This window comes from Nomia melanderi, chromosome 1 (genome assembly GCF_051020985.1).
Source record: "Nomia melanderi isolate GNS246 chromosome 1, iyNomMela1, whole genome shotgun sequence".
Lineage (NCBI taxonomy): Eukaryota > Metazoa > Arthropoda > Insecta > Hymenoptera > Halictidae > Nomia > Nomia melanderi.
This window is the reverse complement of record NC_134999.1, coordinates 32170413-32190359: the sequence shown is the minus strand read 5'-3', so window position 1 is coordinate 32190359 and position 19947 is coordinate 32170413. Positions and strand designations below refer to the sequence as shown.

General features: G+C 44.1%; 1 protein-coding gene across 1 annotated transcript; it reads right to left on the bottom strand.

Moving 5' to 3' along the window:
• Nucleotides 1-9888: 9888 nt before the first annotated feature.
• Nucleotides 9889-18780, bottom strand: Hasp (Hig-anchoring scaffold protein). Its single transcript, XM_031980158.2, has 5 exons — nt 17581-18780; nt 16386-16516; nt 15669-15909; nt 14337-15138; nt 9889-13916 (listed from the first exon to the last, which is right to left on the bottom strand). Exons 1-5 carry the CDS (start codon nt 18368-18370, stop codon nt 12566-12568), a joined length of 3315 nt encoding a protein of 1104 aa, XP_031836018.2. The 5' UTR covers nt 18371-18780; the 3' UTR covers nt 9889-12565.
• Nucleotides 18781-19947: the final 1167 nt, after the last annotated feature.

The window sequence follows — 19947 nt, the reverse complement described above, 5'->3', positions numbered from 1 at the left end:
AAAATCCAATTTCATTTCTCATATGCACAATTACATCACCGAATGAACCTCCTTCGACCGCGCATCAATCATTAAATTCACCGGAGGACGTTAAACCACAAATATCAAAGCCGTGCAATAAAATTTCCCCCGCTACTGGCGGCTTCGCAAAACCCCCCGCGGGAAGGGGGACGCCGTGATCACTTCCGTTTTCTCGAAAACAACCCGCGACACGCGTGAATCTGCATGAACATCGGCAGTTAAGTAATCGAGGCGAGGAGCGGCCGGCCGTACGAGATGAATTAATGAAAGGAAACAGTGAAATAAAACGAGATCGCTCCCGTTTCGGCGGACGGATAAGTTAATGACAGCGCCGGGCCTCGTTCCGTTTCATTCCGTCTCTGAATTTCACTTACCCGCCCACAGCGATCGTAATGCATGTTTCGTAAGCCGGAGTCCGACCGGCAGCCGACGTCGGGGACAACCAATTCGGGCCGCAATTAAATCGCCGATGATTCGGCTCGTTTCACGGAGAATTAAAGCCGGACGACAATTATCGAATCGTTTACCCGCGCGAGTAAAGACGTCAATTACAGCTGGGCCCGATCGTCTCGATCGGGGCTTTCATTAACTCCGAGTCCGCGATCGCGGCCATCATTTCGGCACCGATCCGCCGGACCGGCCGGCTTCCCTTTATGCACTTTACGCCACAGAAGTCATTACTCGGCTAACGGGGAATTCCGCGCTACAACTTCATTGATTATGCAAAGATGGGTGGGGTGACGGTAAATTGGTAGCGGCCGGTCTTTGCCGGCGAGAACGGGTGTCAATTATTTTGGGATTAATTCGATGACTCGGTGCCTTCGTCCGAGCTCGGTTTCACCGGGGATTGTTGGTCTGCGCTTAAGAGGCTGGCGTCGTGGGTTCGATAGGTGTGTGTTTTTATCATATTTTATTGTGCAACGGGGGCTTAATGATTGAAGTGACGTTTCGTTTGCAGTGGAGTTCGGCACGTGAGTATTAGTGAGGAATAAAGTTAATTGTTTGCTTGAACACGTATGAATGATGAAGTACGAATGGATGAAATGACATTTTATTAATGTGTCAATGAGTAGTGTTTATATTGAAATGTAGTAGCAAGCAGTGACGTTATATATCAAAATATTATTGTACTTAACTCGTTCCGTGCCGTTTTTGGGACACGGTACCATGTTTGGTAAACATGTCAAAATTATGTACTTATAACTCTTCTTTCGAGTCGTACATTTATTCATTAGCAGAATATTATTACATATATAACATACACCATATAAGAAAACAATAACTTTCTTTATATTCGAAATATTTAAGAGTGAAGCAAAGTAGAAATAACAAACCAGTACTGACGTAAACATCACTTGGCGAAATGAACTTTAACCTTGTCCCGTTCTTAGGACACAGCTCGGAACGCGTTACTAAACGAATTTCAATTCATTTAAAAATGTATTGTATTCCTTACTAATATCTCAAAGAATTTTCACAGAATTTTCACTAAACTAAATATATCTACTGCATTATTAACAGTTTAGCAAAAACCGTTGCAGGAGCAGATAACAGCAGCCAACGTGTGAACAAACAGCTCATCCTTGAACCATTACCCCGACTCGAAAATAGCCCGAGTCATCGTACCTGTATCGATCACGTGTCTGGCTCGCAGAACAAAAGGGTAACGAGTGAAATCGCTCAATTATTAATGCCATAACCGAGATTATGGCGCCGATAATTCGAGTCCATTAACGGCGGCCGGGTACCGCGCCAAACGTGGAAGCCGCCGCGAAATCATGGTTTGTTTCTGTCGAGGGGCCGGCCCCGCCGTGGAGATTCACTTACACCACGTATGGTGTGACTCTCCTTGTTATTGAAATTAACCGGCGTGTAATCGTTCCGTAGCAGAACGCCTTAAACGGACGGCCGAGACTGCGCGGAATCCTCCATTTGTAGACCGGGCCAATGCGTAAGGCCCCTTTCATACGACGATGATATATGGAGATGAAAAATTGACTGACTATCAGTTAAAATCGCTCGAAGCTAAAAAGAATCGAGTTCTTCTCTCCAGCTAACTCTCTGAGAGAACATTCGTAATGGGTAATATTAGAGTTTGCTTGTCTATATTATTATAAAGGGGCAATTAATATGAATTTTGTAAACGAAATCATGGATATGGAATATTATGCTAATTCTTAGTTGCACTTCGCTTTGAATTTTGAGAAGATATGTATTGTTGTGTCATGTTTCGTTATATGCAGATGAAGTGGTATTCTGTTAAACAAATGTTTGAAGAGTATTATGTGTAAATTTCACGAATTCGGAATAAATATTTCACTGCTTTGCTATGTTGTATAGGTTTAACACGTTGACTACCACGGTGGTCATCGATGACCATCCAAATTGCTAAAGAACAATTACAATAAAATACTTGAATTTAAATAACAATATTTAGTAACTAGTAGTAATTTTCAATATTATCTCTCTTTGTTATTAAAGACTAAGTATTAGTATTCAAAACGCTAGAAATTCTCGTGGCAGACAACGCGTTAAATTGAGATTTATTCAGTTTTGAGGAATCAACCAGCTGTGTCATGGAATTTCATCGCGTAAACGAATCTCCGTTTGAGATTCACTGCTGTATCGCCCGAAAATCGTCTGAACGCTCCCATTGTTTTACATGGATATCCGATACTCGTCAGGCCAGTATCGCGATACGTGTGAAAGCGGCCTAACTCCGCGCAAGGCAAGCCAAGCCCAGCCAGCAAGGTGCGAAACCCATATTTGGCGATGCTTCGATAAATTTGCGTCGAGGGCTGAAACGAAACCGTCCGGGAATGCTCGCTCTCCCCTCGTTTCGCCTCTTCCGGCATCGCAGGGGTGGAACCGTGCTTCGAGCTTACACGCACTGTCGCCGTTAATAAACTCGGGCAAGGTTGGAAAGATATTAGCTTGTCTGCTGAATGCAACATCGTCGCTGAATCTCGCTGTGTATTTTACGTCGACGGACGTCGAGTTGCACGCTTCCGCAACATGTAATCCAATTTTCAGAGCAAACTGAAGCATAGAAATTTGTAAGGTGTTTCATAGAAAATTCAGAATATAGGAAATTAAATTATAACATTGAAATATAGAAGTTTTTTAGGAATTTCGTGAGAAATTAAGAATACAGAAAGTTAAAAAATTAAAATATACGAATTTTTAAGGAATTTTATGAATTTTTTCATTAATCGTGTTTAATCCAGTGAATTTTTCAGGAGAAATATACTCGTTACTTTAAACTAGACACTGTCAAAATTTTTCTGACTTCCTATCAGAAGTATGATTTTCCATAAAAATCCTTATACGTCACAAGAAAAATATTGTTCATAACTATGTCACACATTGCAGTTTCACATTGTAATTTTCCATTTTGAATGTCCGAAACCTTCAATTTTACAGATTTTCAGCATAATTGAGAGGAATAGCTTTCCCAGAAGCATTAAAGCATAATGTTCGAACGTCGAGGAGCTCGACAAAAGTTCTCCAATAACCGATCACACCTTCGACAGCCTGCGGATCTCCAAAAATCCTTCGCTCCCCGGTGAAACGCTCTCGAAGGTATCATTCACCGCGCCGATCCAGCCGGAAAGGCGTTTAACGTCGGATACGACAGCTTCCCTTTTCGCACCTAGCACCGGCAACTTTTCGAGCAGCGGCGTTCAATGTTCCCGGTCAGCACAATAAAACGATTTATCCCATAAAGAGGCCAGGGCTTGTGATCCGCGTTACGCGAGGCCATTAAAGTACCTCTTCCCCTTTAACGCCTTCTCGCTTTCTACTTTTATCGTTCCCGGTGCCGTGCACGCGTCCGCTCGCTAGCAAATTAGCCAGCTGCTCGCAAGCAAAGCCCGAGATTATGACACCGTTCGCGCCGGGAGCACTGGCTAGGTGTATCGGCGACATCTGCCGACCTCCTATCGTCCTCGCCGCGAAAAGGGAAAGGATTTTCGCTCTGAGACACTCTAGGTGGTCTTCTGCGTTCTACCCTTTGTACCATAAAGTGTTCTCGGCTTTCCATTCTTGAGCTTGCGTCAACTTATTTCAGTTTGGTGTTTAATACGTTGACTGCCATCGATGACCGGAGCTTCCAAATTACAATAAAACAATTGATTCTAAATAAAAATATTTAATAACACAAGTAGCTATATCATAGCGTAATACGTCTACTGTAATACTAGACCATTAATAATTATTTTCAATATCATTCGCCTTCGTTATTAAAGAATAAGTATTACTATACAAAACGCTAGAAATTCTCGTGACAGTCAACGCGTTAATGCATCACCTTGAATGATTAATTTGTGAAGTTTAGGAGCTGAGTTTTTCATTCTTGATCTGCTAACAAGTTGTTTCAGTTGGATGGTGTTTAATGCATCAGTTTTCTTGATTTATTTTTGAAGTTTGAGAACTGGATTTTATATTCTTGAACTTGTAGCAACTCGTTTCATTCGACTGGTGTTCATTACTTTAATTGATCCGTCTGTGTTACACGAGAAGCATTATAAGAGCACGTGAGAGACATAAAGATCGCGGGAAAGAGGAGTCTTTATTAAATGCGGGCACTAATGTGGCCCATTAAGATGTAAAACATTTCTTTTCATTCCTGAAATAGGCAGTAGTTCGAGAGTTTTCTCGCGTTTATGGGCAATCCGGGGATGTTTACGTATGTAAAAATCTTGTTTGTCGCTGGTTTTATTCCTCGTTATATTATTCGAATAAAAACTGTACCCGTTCCTGATTCGGGAAGTCTGAGAAACCCGTCGGTGAATTTCCTGCATAATGACCACCTGCTGATCAGGCTTTTTCCACAATTAGCATCCGCTTAATCAACTGTAAGCAAAAGTGGTGTAGCATAGACCGAAAAGAGCTTAATGGAACGGGTAATTACCCGAGTCACATGGAAATATTGTCACTTTTCGGCTGGTAATGAGGCGAGAATATGGCGGACCAGTGTCCCAGTACACGCTGCGGATCGATAAAGATGACGATGTTATGCTCGTAATAAAGTATATGCTCGAACACCATTAAAAACGACGTAAAATTGCGATTTTTAAAGGTGTTGTCTGCTCGAATCATATTTACCCGCAGTCTCGAGGCAGCGAGAAGACGACAGCGGCTCTCCTAACAGCGAGGCGTGGGCGCGTTCCAGGAACATCTGTTGGCGGCGATTGGAAAGTTGCCCGAACAAAAAGTTGTAAACTATTTCTGTCCGACACTCTCAATAATTCGTTTTTAACGGAGCGAACATTTTTTTTAATAACAGTAACGATTTGAACGTGTGAATTCTTTCTTTCATAAACTCGTTCTGAATTGCAAATCGACTCCTGGATCAGGCATAAATTCCGCCGCTTAATTAAGTCAGCTACCAGTTTATGTATCACACGGAGCGGAAACATTTACAACTTTATACAAATAACGGAATATGGAAATTCGTAATAAAATGAAACAGAACCACACGGTTTCACCATAATATTTGACCGTAATATTTGAACGATTACATAAACATGGAACTTCATTATCGAAGTTCATTGTATAATTTCAATTTCCATACGTGCTACATAAAAAACGGAAACATTTCCTCTAATTTATTCAATAACCGTCTCCTCGGACCATCATTCCAGATCCTCCCTAACCAGCCAACTTCCCGCGCCTTCCCATCGTTCAAAACAATTTCACATAATAGAGAGATTCGTCTCAATTATCACGGAAACCCATTCCATCCATCATTCGGACGTTCGAAAAATTCGTCGTCTACAAATTAAGGACCTCCAGCGAAGTGTCGCTTAAGAGCTCCCCGAATCTAAAGTCTACACCGCTTCCTCCGAAACTTCATTCACAGGAGGATCATTCAGACAGTTTCTCCATTGGCGAAGTCACGTTCGACGGCGTCTGCTCGTCCACACGAGTGTTAGGCGGCGAGTTCCAGGAAAGTTCTCGGAACAATCCGGCCGGACAGACGATTGTCCGGTGGGGCGCGACTCGGTGCCTAACCTCTAAACCCTTTCGCCGCGTTTCCGATCCATTGGAGGTGTAGCCGGTAGCCCCGATCGCCGGGGAAGCACGGTCCATTCACAAACTCGTGGCAAGTACAATGGTCCGTCTAACTTGGCACGCCTATCCGGCGGCTGGTGCCGGTTATCTAGGCAAATCCTCGGCCGGAATACCGGTAGGTTTCATTGAGCGAAGCCACCGAGCAATTTCGTGGCGGCATTGACTGCGCTAAGGCGACACTTGGCTCGGTGAATTGGCAGGAAGCCCGCGCCGCTTAACTCCTCTTTGTACGAGATTATCACCGGCCACTCGGGCCCACCTCCGCTACGCGAACCACGCTCTCACATTGTCACCGCTAGGACCCTTGACGATTCGTCCGCCGAGTCTTTCCGCAAGATCGACCCGCTCGCCGTGTCTCGAGTGGATCCTGGCCAGGTGATAGACACGGTCTCCGCTGAACCTACTTGAATCCTGTAATACCGAATTTTCTGGATATTTCTGCGACGTCTAAAGAGACTAGAGGATTCGGGCTAGAATATATACTTCGCTTCGGCGGACCATGGTCGTTCTACGATAGCTTCGTTGGTTATTGCAACTGTGAATGTCGAAGGTTTCTTGAATATCGATGTGTGAAAGCAGGCGTCCAAGAGAGATGAAATTTCGTAGATAAGTACACGCTCCGAGGGAAGTACCGTGTAATTGTTACAAAAGAAGAATCACAGTTCCTTGGACTGTGAAATTAGCGAAGTGACGCCGTAACTTCCATTTCATTCTAACGGAAGAATCGTCGGTGCTCCTTGAACTGTGAAATTAGGAGATTTTCGTAGTAATTCGCGATCGGTTATCGACGATGTTCATTCTTCGATACTTCTGAATTGAGTAAACCGATCATTCTTTGGAATCAGCGACGAAACGAGTTAAAGGAGTAATTACTATGATGAACCTTAGTTTGTTAGTTCATGTTCTCGAATCCGCTAGAGATGCTAATATATTCGAATTGATGAAGATGAAAGAATTAATTGCCGAAGACCTGTTGATCGAAAGACTTCCTTCATCCGTGACGTTCCTGGACCATTCGTCTAATCGCAGGGCCCGACGATGGCGCGGTGAAAATGGTCAAACACGGGGATACTTCCTGTTCCGTCTGAGTATCGTTTGCCGATCGTTAGCATCACTTTCGAAGTAGCCGTGGTCTGTTTACATAGGAAACGCGGCGCGGGGCTCTAATGGACGACAAAGCCGAAGCAGCCGGAGGCCATTTATCGCCGTGCTTTCTCGGTTAGCGCGTTTAACGCCGTATCAACTGACCGCATAATCATCGCCGTATGAACTGGAATAATGACTGCCGCGAGAAACGCGGCGGGCTAAGTGAATTAGTGGTGCGTGCCCTTGTCCATTCTCCTTCTTTTTTTTCCCTCCCTTCTTTCCCGTCTCGTGTCTCGTTAAGCGCACGCGTACTAATGGCACTCTTCGCCGTTCAAGAACGCCGAGCACGTTGCCTCGCGTCTATCGATTTTAAGCGGGTTTTCAGCCCGCTACGCGTCTCCGACAGCGAGCGCTATCAAGACACGACGACACAGGACTTCACGTTGGAATCTTTTCCAGCTTCTTTTTGCATTGTTTCAGCGTGTAGACAGATTTTACGGGTGTCTAGATTATAAAAATCTTCGAGGGGAGAATTATTAATGGTTGTACGCACTTTAGAGTGTTTTTAATATTATTTGCTGGCTATTGAAACCATTTGCGTGCGCGGTAATAATAGGGTGCACGAGAATTTATAGTAATCGATTAATAATTGGGAAACGATTGTTTGTATAAATCAGAATTATCAACGGTTCATTTGTAGAAACAGAGACTATTAATTCCGCCTCGATCAATATAGAAATAACCATCGAATTTAACAAGAAAATTCCATGTAAATTCCGAAATAAATAAATCCAATTCGATCTCTCGAATAGAAAACACAATCCCATATATCTCATTCGGGTTCGATTCAGCTTTCCGAAACGAAACAAATAAATTCCGTTCGTTTCGACGCGATCGCATTCCCACATTCCCGGCGAGCAAAAAACGCAATAACGAAAAACAAAATTCCTCGCTTTCCACTCATCACACGCATTCCCTGCGCGCATTAAATGGCATCCGGGCTTGGGGGCAACCCCGTAAGGTCCTCCGGTAACGCGTCAGACATCGATCCCGGCCTCTCAATAATCCCCATCCCGATCGTCGATGATTCTGTACTCGAGAGAAGCCGAAAGGAAAAAGAAAGAATAAGAAACAGGAAAACGATCTCGCATATTGCCCCGACTCGAAACGACGGCCAATCGCGTTACCGATCGCCGGCTCTCCTCTGTCCGCGCTCAATCCGGCGATCTGTCGGTCGGACTTTTATTGGCAATATTATCGAGCCCGCACATCTGTGCCGGACGCAACGCCTTATCATAACGAATGCGCGTGTTGCCAGGGCCCACGGATTAATCGATTTAACACGATTCCCCGAACCGGTGGCGGTGTTGTGTTAACGAGCCGTGTTCGGACAGATAACATCGGACACGGTTCCCCGTCGTCGCTCACCAATTATAATTGGTCCGTAATTAATGACACCGTTGATATTGACAGGTGGTACAGGCCCCGAAAACAGCGGCGCGCCGTGCCGCGCCGCGCCGCGCCGCGGCCAGGATTCACGTGAGCCACAAGTGTGCGCCGCGAATTACGTTTTTTCGCCCCCTTGTGATCCCCTTTTTCAGGCTCCGCTTATTTCCAGACTTAATTACCTCGGATGTTACAGCATAATTGACGTTCTCGCGGCCGCATCGATCCACGAGATATCGTTGGCACGGCCACGCCACGCCACGCCACGTCGCGCGCACGGCGCCGTTTACGAGCCACGCACCTTCCGAAGTATTTCGTGCTACCTGAATCCTTGCGGTTCGCCGGTCGAAATTATTTGGGAAATTATACAAGCCGACGGATGATACGGGGAAGGAGGACGGTGAAGAGGTGAAACGAAATTGCTGGTAAAAGGAATTCCGTACTTTCGGGGTTTTTATGGCTTCCGTTTAATGCCCGGCCGATTTCGAGGTTTTAATTGGACAGCCCTCTCGATCGCGATCGCCACTTCGAACGGACCTTCGTGTCGTTTATGTCCGCGCGAGCACGCGTTCGCTTTATCGGAATTGACTTTGTTAGATCGATGAACAGGGTTTAATTGATTTTCTTTTTTCCCGGCCCTTTTTGCTGCGGGGACGTCCTTTTTGTCGCTTGGGTATTATATCTGTATGGTTGGTTTCGGAGATATTTAACGTTCTAATTAGTAAGATGGGATTTAGTTAGTACGGTGAGCTTTTATTCTGCATTTGCGATAACTTGCTCTTCTGGTGCAGCGGTTGTTGGTTCGTATCTTTTTCAGTAGACACGACAAGATTATTAATCGAATAAAATGGTTATTATTCTAATATATCATAAATTATAATTGAACGAATTATAAAATTATAAAATCAATTTGTATCGTATCTTTAAAGAATGTAATAAAGTAATAAGAAAAATCAAAGAGAACTACTAACTCATTTCTTCTGTAACACACTATCGCCAAACAAAAGAGTTACCAAATAATCGATAGTACGCTAATTGCTGTTAAAAGAATAATACGGAAGCATGTACGCACGACCATAATCTCCATATCATGTGCAAAACATCTGTACTTCCTCTGCGCAATTTAATCGTAACATAAGAAGTTACTTAATCTTCAAACGAATGGCGAATTCACTTTGTAAGTAAACACGAAGCCCGCGCAAACGAAACGTGCGTCGCTGTCGTGTATTTAATATCTCGACATAGAGTTATACAACGAGAGACGAATCTGCCAAGGGGGAAGATTGGTTCGGGTAATTGAAGTACAACACACTTTCTTTTTGTTCGTATCATAATACTTATTATTCACTAATGATACTTGTCCAATGGCGTTCCGTGTTTCTGTTCATAAAAATGCACGTGTATGAACTGTCCGTGTATCGATACGTCTGCGTGTGTAATCTGTTGTGTACGTGTGCGCGTCTGTGTGTGTGTTGTATGTGTGAGATGCAGTGGAAGGTCGATCGACCGATCGATACAAACGGCTCGAACGCGAGTTACGAGCCTTGAATATGCGCAAGTAAAAATTAATTTCACGAGAAGAGAAGGACGGGAATATATCGATACGATCGTGCTCGTTTCGATCGAATTGGCAATCGAACCGAGGAATAAGGGATGTCAAAACGGAACGTATATATGTACAACAGTTTCGCGATGCGTTCGGTTCCGATGCAACAGTTTTACAAAAAACTTATATATTAACCGGTGTATAACATTCAACAAACACAGCCCTCAAGTGAAACTAAATTCGACCGTTTTCTAAAACGAAAGAAATCGTTGCTTAGACGATTTAAATCGTTCGATTCGACGAGTTCTTCTTTCTCTCCCCGAACGTGTTCCGTGCGACTCCCACACAAACGTTACTTAAAATACAACGTTGAACGTAGCCGACTACTTAATTACGAGTTTACCCCGAACAGCTTAAAATGTACGTTTCTTTTTTTCTCTCTTTCTCTCTCTCTCTCTCTCTCTCGCTCTCTCGCTCTCTCTCTCGTTCTCTCTCGTTCTCTCTTTCGCGACGTGAGCGTGACTACTGTGTGGAAAAGGTGACTGACAAAGAAACTGTTACTTTCAATGATCTCCGCCGCAAGCATCTCTAGATGTAGCAGCAGCTAGGTCTAATGTGTAACTCGAACCTTTGCAGTTGAATCGTACGTGTATTTTGATTTTCATTGATATCTTTTAATATCGTTTTTTTCTTTTAATATTAAACTTACCGCTCGAATCCTCCCCTTTTTGCTGACCGAAAGTGTCTGAGCCAAAAATATGGTACTCCTTACATTTAGTTATAGAGAGATAGAGTCGCTCGGTATAGAGGAGAATGAAACGATTTGTACTTATCGATATACTTACGAAGATATGGCGTAAATTATTTTATCTTTGAGTACGTGCACTTTATAAAGATTATTATAGTGTGAGACTTTATACAGGAATAGTGATTTCGGATATAGATTTGGCCACTTCTTCCGTCGTTAAATATTGGTTAGCATATTGATTCGCGACGGAATAGATCAATTGATTCTTAATAACAATATGTAAACGTAAATTCGATTGAATGCGCTGTGTGAATTTTTGTAAGACGTTTTCAGAGTGTCCTTTTTCATAAGAAAGTGTTGAATTTTAAGGTAGTTTAGAAAGAAATCGATTTTTCTGCGTGATGTGAAACTTCTTTAAAGAACGATGCTATTCAAAACAGTGGAAATCAATTTCGAATATTTACCAATCACGTGAAAGATGCGAAGTTTATCAGTCTTAAATTGGCTTGGCGCATGCGAAACAGCTGAATCCTGATTGATGATTGAATTCTGAGATGTAACTGTACAGTTACGTGCTCCTCACTGAGCGCCATGTTGAAAAGATTGTCTCATCGGTAATATAGAAAAATATGGCAAATTAGAACCTGAAAGCATCTCACACCATCCAATTTATCCCACCATGCCAAAACATCTCCCTCATTTTTTAAAGGATTAAATCGAGCCAGTACACATCGATTTTGATAAAATTTATATTAAAACTAGTTCTTGGCGAAGTATTTGTACTTCTTTTTTTATCGTTTTCCATTCACGTTAAAGGAGCGGAAGTTGAAAGCCCTTAAAGTTAACGGTTGGAAACTCCCGTGAACTAAAGAGTAAAACGAAACTACTTTCTCATAATTTAACTGAAAATCTTCTCTCTCTTCTTAAACTTGAAAATTCACATGAAAACCACTTAAAATTCAGTAAGAAAAATTACTGGAGAAACTAAAATCTCCAAGACATTAAGCAAATACTTCCCCTTTCTTTCGTAGTTATCAAATATTTCCCCAAAAACCATTGTTCACGGAAATGTTATCAAAATCGACGTGCAAGGGCACGATCCCGTTATCTGAACAATTTTCAACAGCGCGCAGAGCCTCCCGAGAAACCGCAAGCGCATGCAGAGCAACCGAACAATAACGACCAAAACTCCACTAACAGAATACCCTGTCGCACAACGAACGAACAGCATCAAGGCAACAACCCGTCGACAATCATCCCGCTACCGTCACCTTTTCGATTCGAACTGCAAAGGTCTCACGGCCTGTCCACGGGAACCACCGCGACACGCGAAACACCGATCCACCGAATACGCGACAACGCAACGACGACAAATCTACCGGCTCACATCGCGTTCGAAAATACCGTCGAAACTATCTTGACGACGCCCGTTGTTACCGAGGGACACACACCGAGACTTGCATGGAAAAAGACTTGACTCATTGAAAAAAGCTCGACACACGCGGTTACAATGCGCATCGACTTTCTGGGACAACGATTACAACTATCCGTAATATGGTGTATACTCGCCTAAAATCGATTGATATCGGTAAATGACTTAATAAATTCCGTTAATATCACAACACAATGGGATCCCGAGCGGCTCACTTGATCTCGTACGCGTCCAGGTTGCCCTTGCGCCTCCTGTACACGGCCGGCTGACGTTGTTGCTCGTTGGTGCGGTTCCCTTGGCCGATCGACCGCTTCACGTTCGCCCGGTACTCGTCCTCGTACGCGTTCAGATACAAATTCTTTAGAAATATTTGATTATCCAGCTCCGACGGTGGCAGAAATCGTTTCGAGCGGCTCTGCTGCTGAGCCTCGAGCTCGTTGAACGTGAACTGCCTGGCTCTGTCGTCGTTGTAGGCCTCCCTCGATCGTCTCGCGGCCCTTCTCACTCTCCTCGATCCACCTTTCCTCATCAAGGAATCGTTCAATGCTAGCAGCCTCCTCTTCTGACGAACTGGACCAGCGTCTTCCGAAGTGTTTCGTATCCGTTTGCTCCTGTGCTTCGGCACGTCCTCTTTCGCGGGGATTTCGTTATCCAGCACTGAAGACTCTTTGCTAGGAGCTACCGAGGACCGATTCTCGTGGCTTTCGATCTCCCTGGGTGTTGCCAACGTGGTGCTTGTTGTGCTGGTCGTTGACGTGGTCGATACCGTGGTCGTGCTGGTACTCGTAGACGATGATGTCGTCGATGGCTCCGGTGACTCCTCGCTGCTGTTCAGTTTAGCCTCTATGATATGTTTGAAGAACGCGTACATCTCGCCCACCGTGAACGTGCTGCCGTTCCTCACCGTGAATTTATCGATGTTCATCTTTTTGATCAGCTCCTCTGTGGCGTTCTGAGCCTCTAACATCGATAGCTTCTCTGTTACGTAGCTGTTCACGAATTCATAGAATCCTTTGTAGTAGTTCTTCCTGTGCTTCTTCTTGTCTTTGGACTTTTTGCCTTTGTCGTGCGACTGACCTTTCTTCTTCGAATCCTTGCGACCCTGCTTCTCGTTCCAGCGCACCGACTTGTTGTAGAACCTCATGATCTTCTCGAACTTTCGTTTCAGTTTGATGAACTCGTGTTGGTTCCGTATCTCGAAGTCCGAACGGTTCCGACTGTTGTTGCGGCGCGACTCGGATAGGTCCACGTGGAAGAAGTTTTTGCTCATCGCGTTCAGCAGATCGTGCATGCTTCCGTTGGCCGAGTTGTTCGACTGTCTCGCGTCGATGCGCTGTAGCTTCCTGTAGGCGATCTCCAGGAAGTCGATCATTTTCTCCTCGCGAAGTTTCGACCGGTTCCCGTGGCTTAAGTGCTTCTTCCAGGACAAACTGTCCGTGGAGTTCTCGTGGTGGGTGATATTGGTGGACTTTATCACTTTGTGCTTCCCGTGATCCTTGCTCTTGTTCAGTTCTAGGCGCAGGAGCTTCTTGCCGATCTTCCGGAAGAACTCGATGAATTTTCTGGCAAAGAAGATCGGATATTTCAATACTATAGAGTAAACTTGCTGGAATTACCTTCGTTATTAATTTCTAATTTATTTCCATATCTATCGACCGACAAAGTCGCAAGAATTGATAGAAAACTGTGTCCCAATATTTTAGAACCTCGGTTTATACAATATTTATGAAAAAACGCACATTTTAATGTTCAGTTTTATACGCCTCTTCATAAGATATAAGAAAGATACCAAATTTCATCAAAACACTACCCCAACAAGGTAAATCTGTATGAAACTCCTAGTCTACTCATTATGTAGCTTCAAATTCTCTAATCCAAAACACAATCATCAAACAATGTAGAAACAAACTACCTAATGAATCATAAGGAAACATTTATAATGCACCAATAAAGCAAAATTCTCATTCGCAAACAAACCATACCTGTAGCTCATAGTAAGATCCTCGTCGCTAATGGACCTCTTGCGTCTGCTCCACCGCAGTCTGGGATGCTGACCAGGGATGCATTTCGGTAAGTCCTTAGGACTCCACTTGCCACCGATGCAAGTTGCTCCGGTAGGTCCCTCGTCCAGCACGAATCCCTTATCGCAGTCGTACATGATCTGCTTGTTGTTCACAACCTTCTTAACGTATGGTCTATAATCGTAGACCCCCATGTTGCCCACTAAAAAGACTTTCCCGTTCTCAAGGAACCCGGGGAAGGGACAGAAGACTTGGCTGCACTGAGGAATGTCCCCAGTCCAGTTGCCATACTGGCACTGAACAGATATAGAGTCGTTCATTGGTCCACCTCCAATCAGCTCGAATCCGTCCTTGCACTTGAAGACAGCCCTCATCCCGTGGTCCGTCTTCGGCGCGATCACCATGCCATTTTTCGGCGGTTTCGGCATCTGCTTGCACCTAGCTGGCGAACAGCTGGGCACTATGGACCAGGTGCCATTGTTGCATACCACTGGAGTGCTGTTAGCCGCGAACTCGTAGTTCTGCACGCAGGAGACTAGAAGCCTCTCGCCGTGCTCCACAACGGTGACGTTGTTGATGTGATCGTTCTCGTGGCTAGCCACGGTAACGTTGCCGTTTTCGATCTGGGGGACCACGCACGGGGCCAAACACTGCGGCAACGGGTAACGCCATTTCCCTTCGGCCTGACAGACGGACGAAGTATTTCCCTCGAGCTTCATGTGATCGTTGCACCGGAATATTATGCTCGCGCCTAGGCCCGTACCTTCCGCGGAAAGAATTCGAGAAATTAGTAGGCTGATTCATTGAACGCGATTTTCTTTTGAGAGCGTCAGGTTGTTCCACTGGGACCGCAGCTTCATTGAAACTACTACTCCTTGTAGAAGTCAGGTGAAAATCGATGGATGAATTATTCTAGCATATGTTAGACATGGTGAATACATAAGGACCATTTACTTCCTGAAGGAATCTTGACTTACTTTTATTAAAGTCTTATTATGAAATTAATGCATTCAGGGGTCTATCGTTTAACGGTATTCTTGATCAAGGTATGCATAATTGTAAGAGTTTCGAGGCAACTGTCGTTTTTGTTTTAAATATAAAATAATGTGTAAGAAGTTATTAAGTAATCACAGTGTTATGAGAAGGTTACTAAGGTTCTTGATAACAACAAACCCGTAAGGAGGATAAATTATCCTATGCATCAGAAGAAAAGGATTTATATAGCAATTTATTTTTACAAGGAAGAGCTTATTTATAATATAGCGGAGAATTTTTTTTAATCTTTCAACTCACCAGCCTCGATATTCTCAATCCAACCGTTATAGAGAACGCCAGGTGAACCGCAATTAATTTCCTGGCAAGTGGGCATCTTTCCAGTCCATTTTCTGTCAGCGCCGCAGCGTCTCGTTCCCGCGCCTACCACTGTGTACCCATAGTCGCATTCGTAATGCACGATGGAATTGTATGCGTACGAGGTGTACACCGCCTTCCCCTTTACAGGGTTTTCTGGTATAGGGCATTGCACCGTGGTAACCTGAAGAGGAAAATGTTTCCATGTTGGAACGCGTGGATTGGGAGTGACACAGGGTTGGGAGATGTTAGGGTAGGTTTTAATCAATTTTATGTATGGGACGTAATGCGGACAAAATTGAACATTTTCATTAATTTTATAAGGCAAAATGTAGAGAAGGTAAACCTTTAATTCTACAATGTAAATTATTCTATACATTAATTGTGCATTAGTAATTTTAAGAATTATTATGATCAGGAGTATGATGATATTCTTTCAAATTTATAATTGTTCGAATATATAATATTAATATGTTATCCTTAGATATACGAATGAAACATAAAACTTTGAAGTGGCATTGGATAATGTTTTACAATACAGGACGAAGGAACATGAAATATGAAAATTATGTAATTAAAATGATGTGGTTGTTGGAGTTCAATAAAATGAGGTTGATTCGTGTGATTATTGTGTAACAGGACCATTCATAAGATGCTTACTTGCACGCATTGTGGCGATTCCTTTGGAGCCCATGTGCCATCTGCCAAGCAGATCTTTTCGGCCTTGCCAACTAATTCATAGCCGTCAGCGCAGTAATATGATACACGACAGTCGTATGTGTAACACTCGCCTTGAAAAGGAATTACTTTGCTGTATATCATTTCTCAATGAAGTCACAAATTCATTGGGAACGTAGTAAGTTATCTAGTAACAATTTCGCGTCTATCAAAGCAACAAATAACGTTAAAGTATTTACTATGATTAACTGTAATACTGTATTATACTAATTATATTAATATTTATAAGGTTATTTCACGCAACATAACTATCGTTTAAAATTACTGTCACATAGTAAATTTAAAAGGTATTTCAAGTATTGAAAATTACTTTCGCATATTTTCACGACAAATACTAATCATAGATCGAAGAAGACTGATCATCAAATTTTTAAACATGGTTAAACTTATATCAAGTTGTCACAAAATATTGTGATTTTTCCACTGCTGTATTAATAAGAGAAACGCGATAAACGTATAGAAGATGTATCAACAAGCTATCAGAGAAGTCGAATGTTGATTATTTTCCAGATCAAACATAAGTTAATGCGATTCAAAAATTGCATAACAATGAAACACTTCCACGAATATCATCCTATCAACCTTACATTACTTCATGCAGAAACGGCAAGCAAATATTATCATTTAGACTCATCAGAACAACTTTACGCCCCTACTCTACACCACGGGGTTGTTTTCCATACCCCGGATAAAATAAACAAGCAGTTTATCAATCCCTTTATATTATACATTTTAACGTCATATGCGTTAAGTTTTGTATACCAACAATTTACACTTGCTCGATGCATAGAATTTCCATTAATATTCATCAAATATCATCAGCAATTGAATATAAATCATAAAACGTTACGCACTTGTGACGTACGAAAAGATCTCCACAAAATTACGCAATTGCAAAATTTAACGACAGCCGTATATTCTCATTTCATTTTTCATTTGCCAAATGCATCGGCGACAAGGAGGTCCTTCAAACTCTACAACTCTACAGAAAGTGTAAATCTGCTCAAACCTCTGCAAATCTATTATCAAAAGCAATCCCAGACCAAACGGAACGTGAAACATCGAAACTCTCGAAACGAGGTAACAGCAAGAACATTCCCCAAAAAGCCATACATACCGCCGTGCCAGCCGTTCGGGATGTCCGCCGGTGGTTCGCACTTCTTCGGCTCGCAGGTGATATCAGGGCCGAACCAGCTCGCGACACCTTCCATCAACAGGCACTTGGCCTTCCTAACCCCGTTGGTCACGTATCCGTGGTCGCAGAAGTACTGAATGACGCTGTCCAGGTCGAAGGTCGTCTGTTCGACGAGCCCGTTGTGCCGCGCGTTTTTCACTTTCGGCGGCTGCGAGCAGAACGAAGTCGGGTCCTTCTTGCACGACGGCGTGGTGCCACTCCAGTGTCCATCGGCTCGGCAGGTCCTCTCGGTCAGGCCAACGGTGAAATAATCAGAATCGCAGATATAATGAGCTCGATCACCGAAGAATCTCCCGGTGACGGTCATCACGCCGTGCTGGATGTCCGTCAGCGGCGGGCATTCCCTCTCCGGTTTGATGCAGGACATGCCGCAAGCACCGTCGCACCTGCACTTCTTCTTCTTGCTCTTGCAATCCTCGTCGGTGGAGCATTTCCTCAAGCACTTCTGGCCGAGCAGCCCAGCCTGCTGCTCGTCCCTCGGGCACATCGCTGACGGTGAGTTCCTGGGATTCTTGTAAATCCTTCCATCGTCGTCCACCTCGGGTTTAGGCTGGTAGGTCTGATCATCGTCGTCGTCGTCCTCGTCGTCGTCCCAGTCGTCGTCGTCGTCGTCGTCGTCGTCGACCGCCGCGGCTTGTTGGCGTAACTTCGATTCAGACGCGAGAAACAGGGTGCAGAGGAACAGCAACAGAAGAACCGCACTCGGCCTCATGGTAAGTCTCTTGACGCGCACTTAGGGGATGGAACGGCGAAGAACGAACTGTTTTTCCTTTCACTGGTCAGGGACGCGTTCGCATGACATACGAACCGACGGACGGTTTAAAGTTCTCTGACGGCGTTCCTGGCCGGGGGACGTCGGCCCGTCGACGCGCACCGCGTTCCGGAAGCACGGCTCAAAGTACGAGTCCCATCCCGAGGCTCCGCCGAGGACGACGTCGTTTCTCTCGCGACCGTGACTATTAATCGAGTCTGCCTCTTCGGCGTCCAGGAGGATTAGGACCGCGCGTGTCCTCTCTCTCTCCGTTGCCGCTCGCCGCCTCTCTGTTCCCCTAACTACGCGGGATTTTTTTCTTTATTGTGCGGACTGCGGCCCCGTGCTGCCGGGAATTCGCGGATACTCGCGCATCTCTGCACGCGCATTCAGCCTGTTCAATACATCTCCTCACTCGTCCAGCTTCCAGCAGATGGCGAGGGACAGGGGTAAAGCTCTCGGAGTTGCGCAGAAATCGACGACACCTCTCGTTCGGACGCGGCACGCGGGAGGGGGTGGCGCGCGGCGAGGGGATGCTTCCGAGGGGTTTTTATAGGAGACCGTTACAATCGGACGCGATCGGATACGTACGCCTACCGAAAAATAAATTATCGACGCTGTGTTGTCGTTTACCGGGATGCATTGGTTCCATCGTGGAACGTTGTAAAGCATCGGCCGGGTTTTTTCGATTGGTTTCGTGCAGACAAATTTGTATCGATTCCAATGGTAAAATAATGCTGCGATCGCAAGTGGAGGGTTCTCTTTTGTTCGATTGTGTTGACGATGAAATTGGTATTGAAAGGGTTTCGGTATATTTTGTGTTTCAACATGATTGGAAACGGTTAGACGGACATGGTTCTGGAAAATGAGGAATATGAGTTTAGTGTGGTTGATTCTTAAATGAATTAGATAGATTGTTTTTTAGAATAATAAATACTGTGCAATTGTTGAGATGTTACTTTGTATAATATAGAAATCTGAAGTGATTAAAAAATTATTAACTGTGCGTAGAGTCCTTTGTAAAATGTCGCAGTAACGGAAAGGCAGGGAGAATATTTGGTAAAAAAAAAAGTAAATCGGAAAAGGGAATTTCATTCAAAACTCAGTTTCAATTTGTTTTAATAGTTTATACTATTCGCGGCGGGCGGCATGTCACTATTTTTCTCGGCAGGAATTTGTAGCGTTCCACCGCGCAGAACACGGAGAAATCAACAAAACACAGATAACACTACCACGGCGGCTGTTTCCAACAAGTAGAAACAGACAGTCAGGAGCAGACATGTCGGCCAAGTGGTATTCAGTAGCACGCGCACTCCAGAGATCTTCAAAGTTAATTTCCTCGGAAATGAGGCTTCGTACGAAAAATATTTGTTCTACATTTTCAGCTTATTTTCCAGTGAAGTATCATCCGGTGTGCTGCAACGCCATAATTTTTTAGGTACTCCGCATCCGCAGAGAATACGCTGCGCGAGGGGATGCTAACTTCCAATGGAATAAATGTTCCGGAACGAAAGTATTAGTAAATGCTTCCCCGGGAA

Excerpts from the sequence above, each read along its gene's own strand:
- Hasp (XM_031980158.2), bottom strand. The coding sequence starts at position 18,370 with ATGAGGCCGAGTGCGGTTCTTCTGTTGCTGTTCCTCTGCACCCTGTTT. Across the intron at positions 16,517-17,580 it reads CCCGAACGGCTGGCACGGCG|GCGAGTGTTACACATACGAC; the intron begins GTATGTATGGCT and ends TTCCTTTTCAAG. Across the intron at positions 13,917-14,336 it reads GATCTTACTATGAGCTACAG|AAAATTCATCGAGTTCTTCC; the intron begins GTATGGTTTGTT and ends CTTCTTTGCCAG.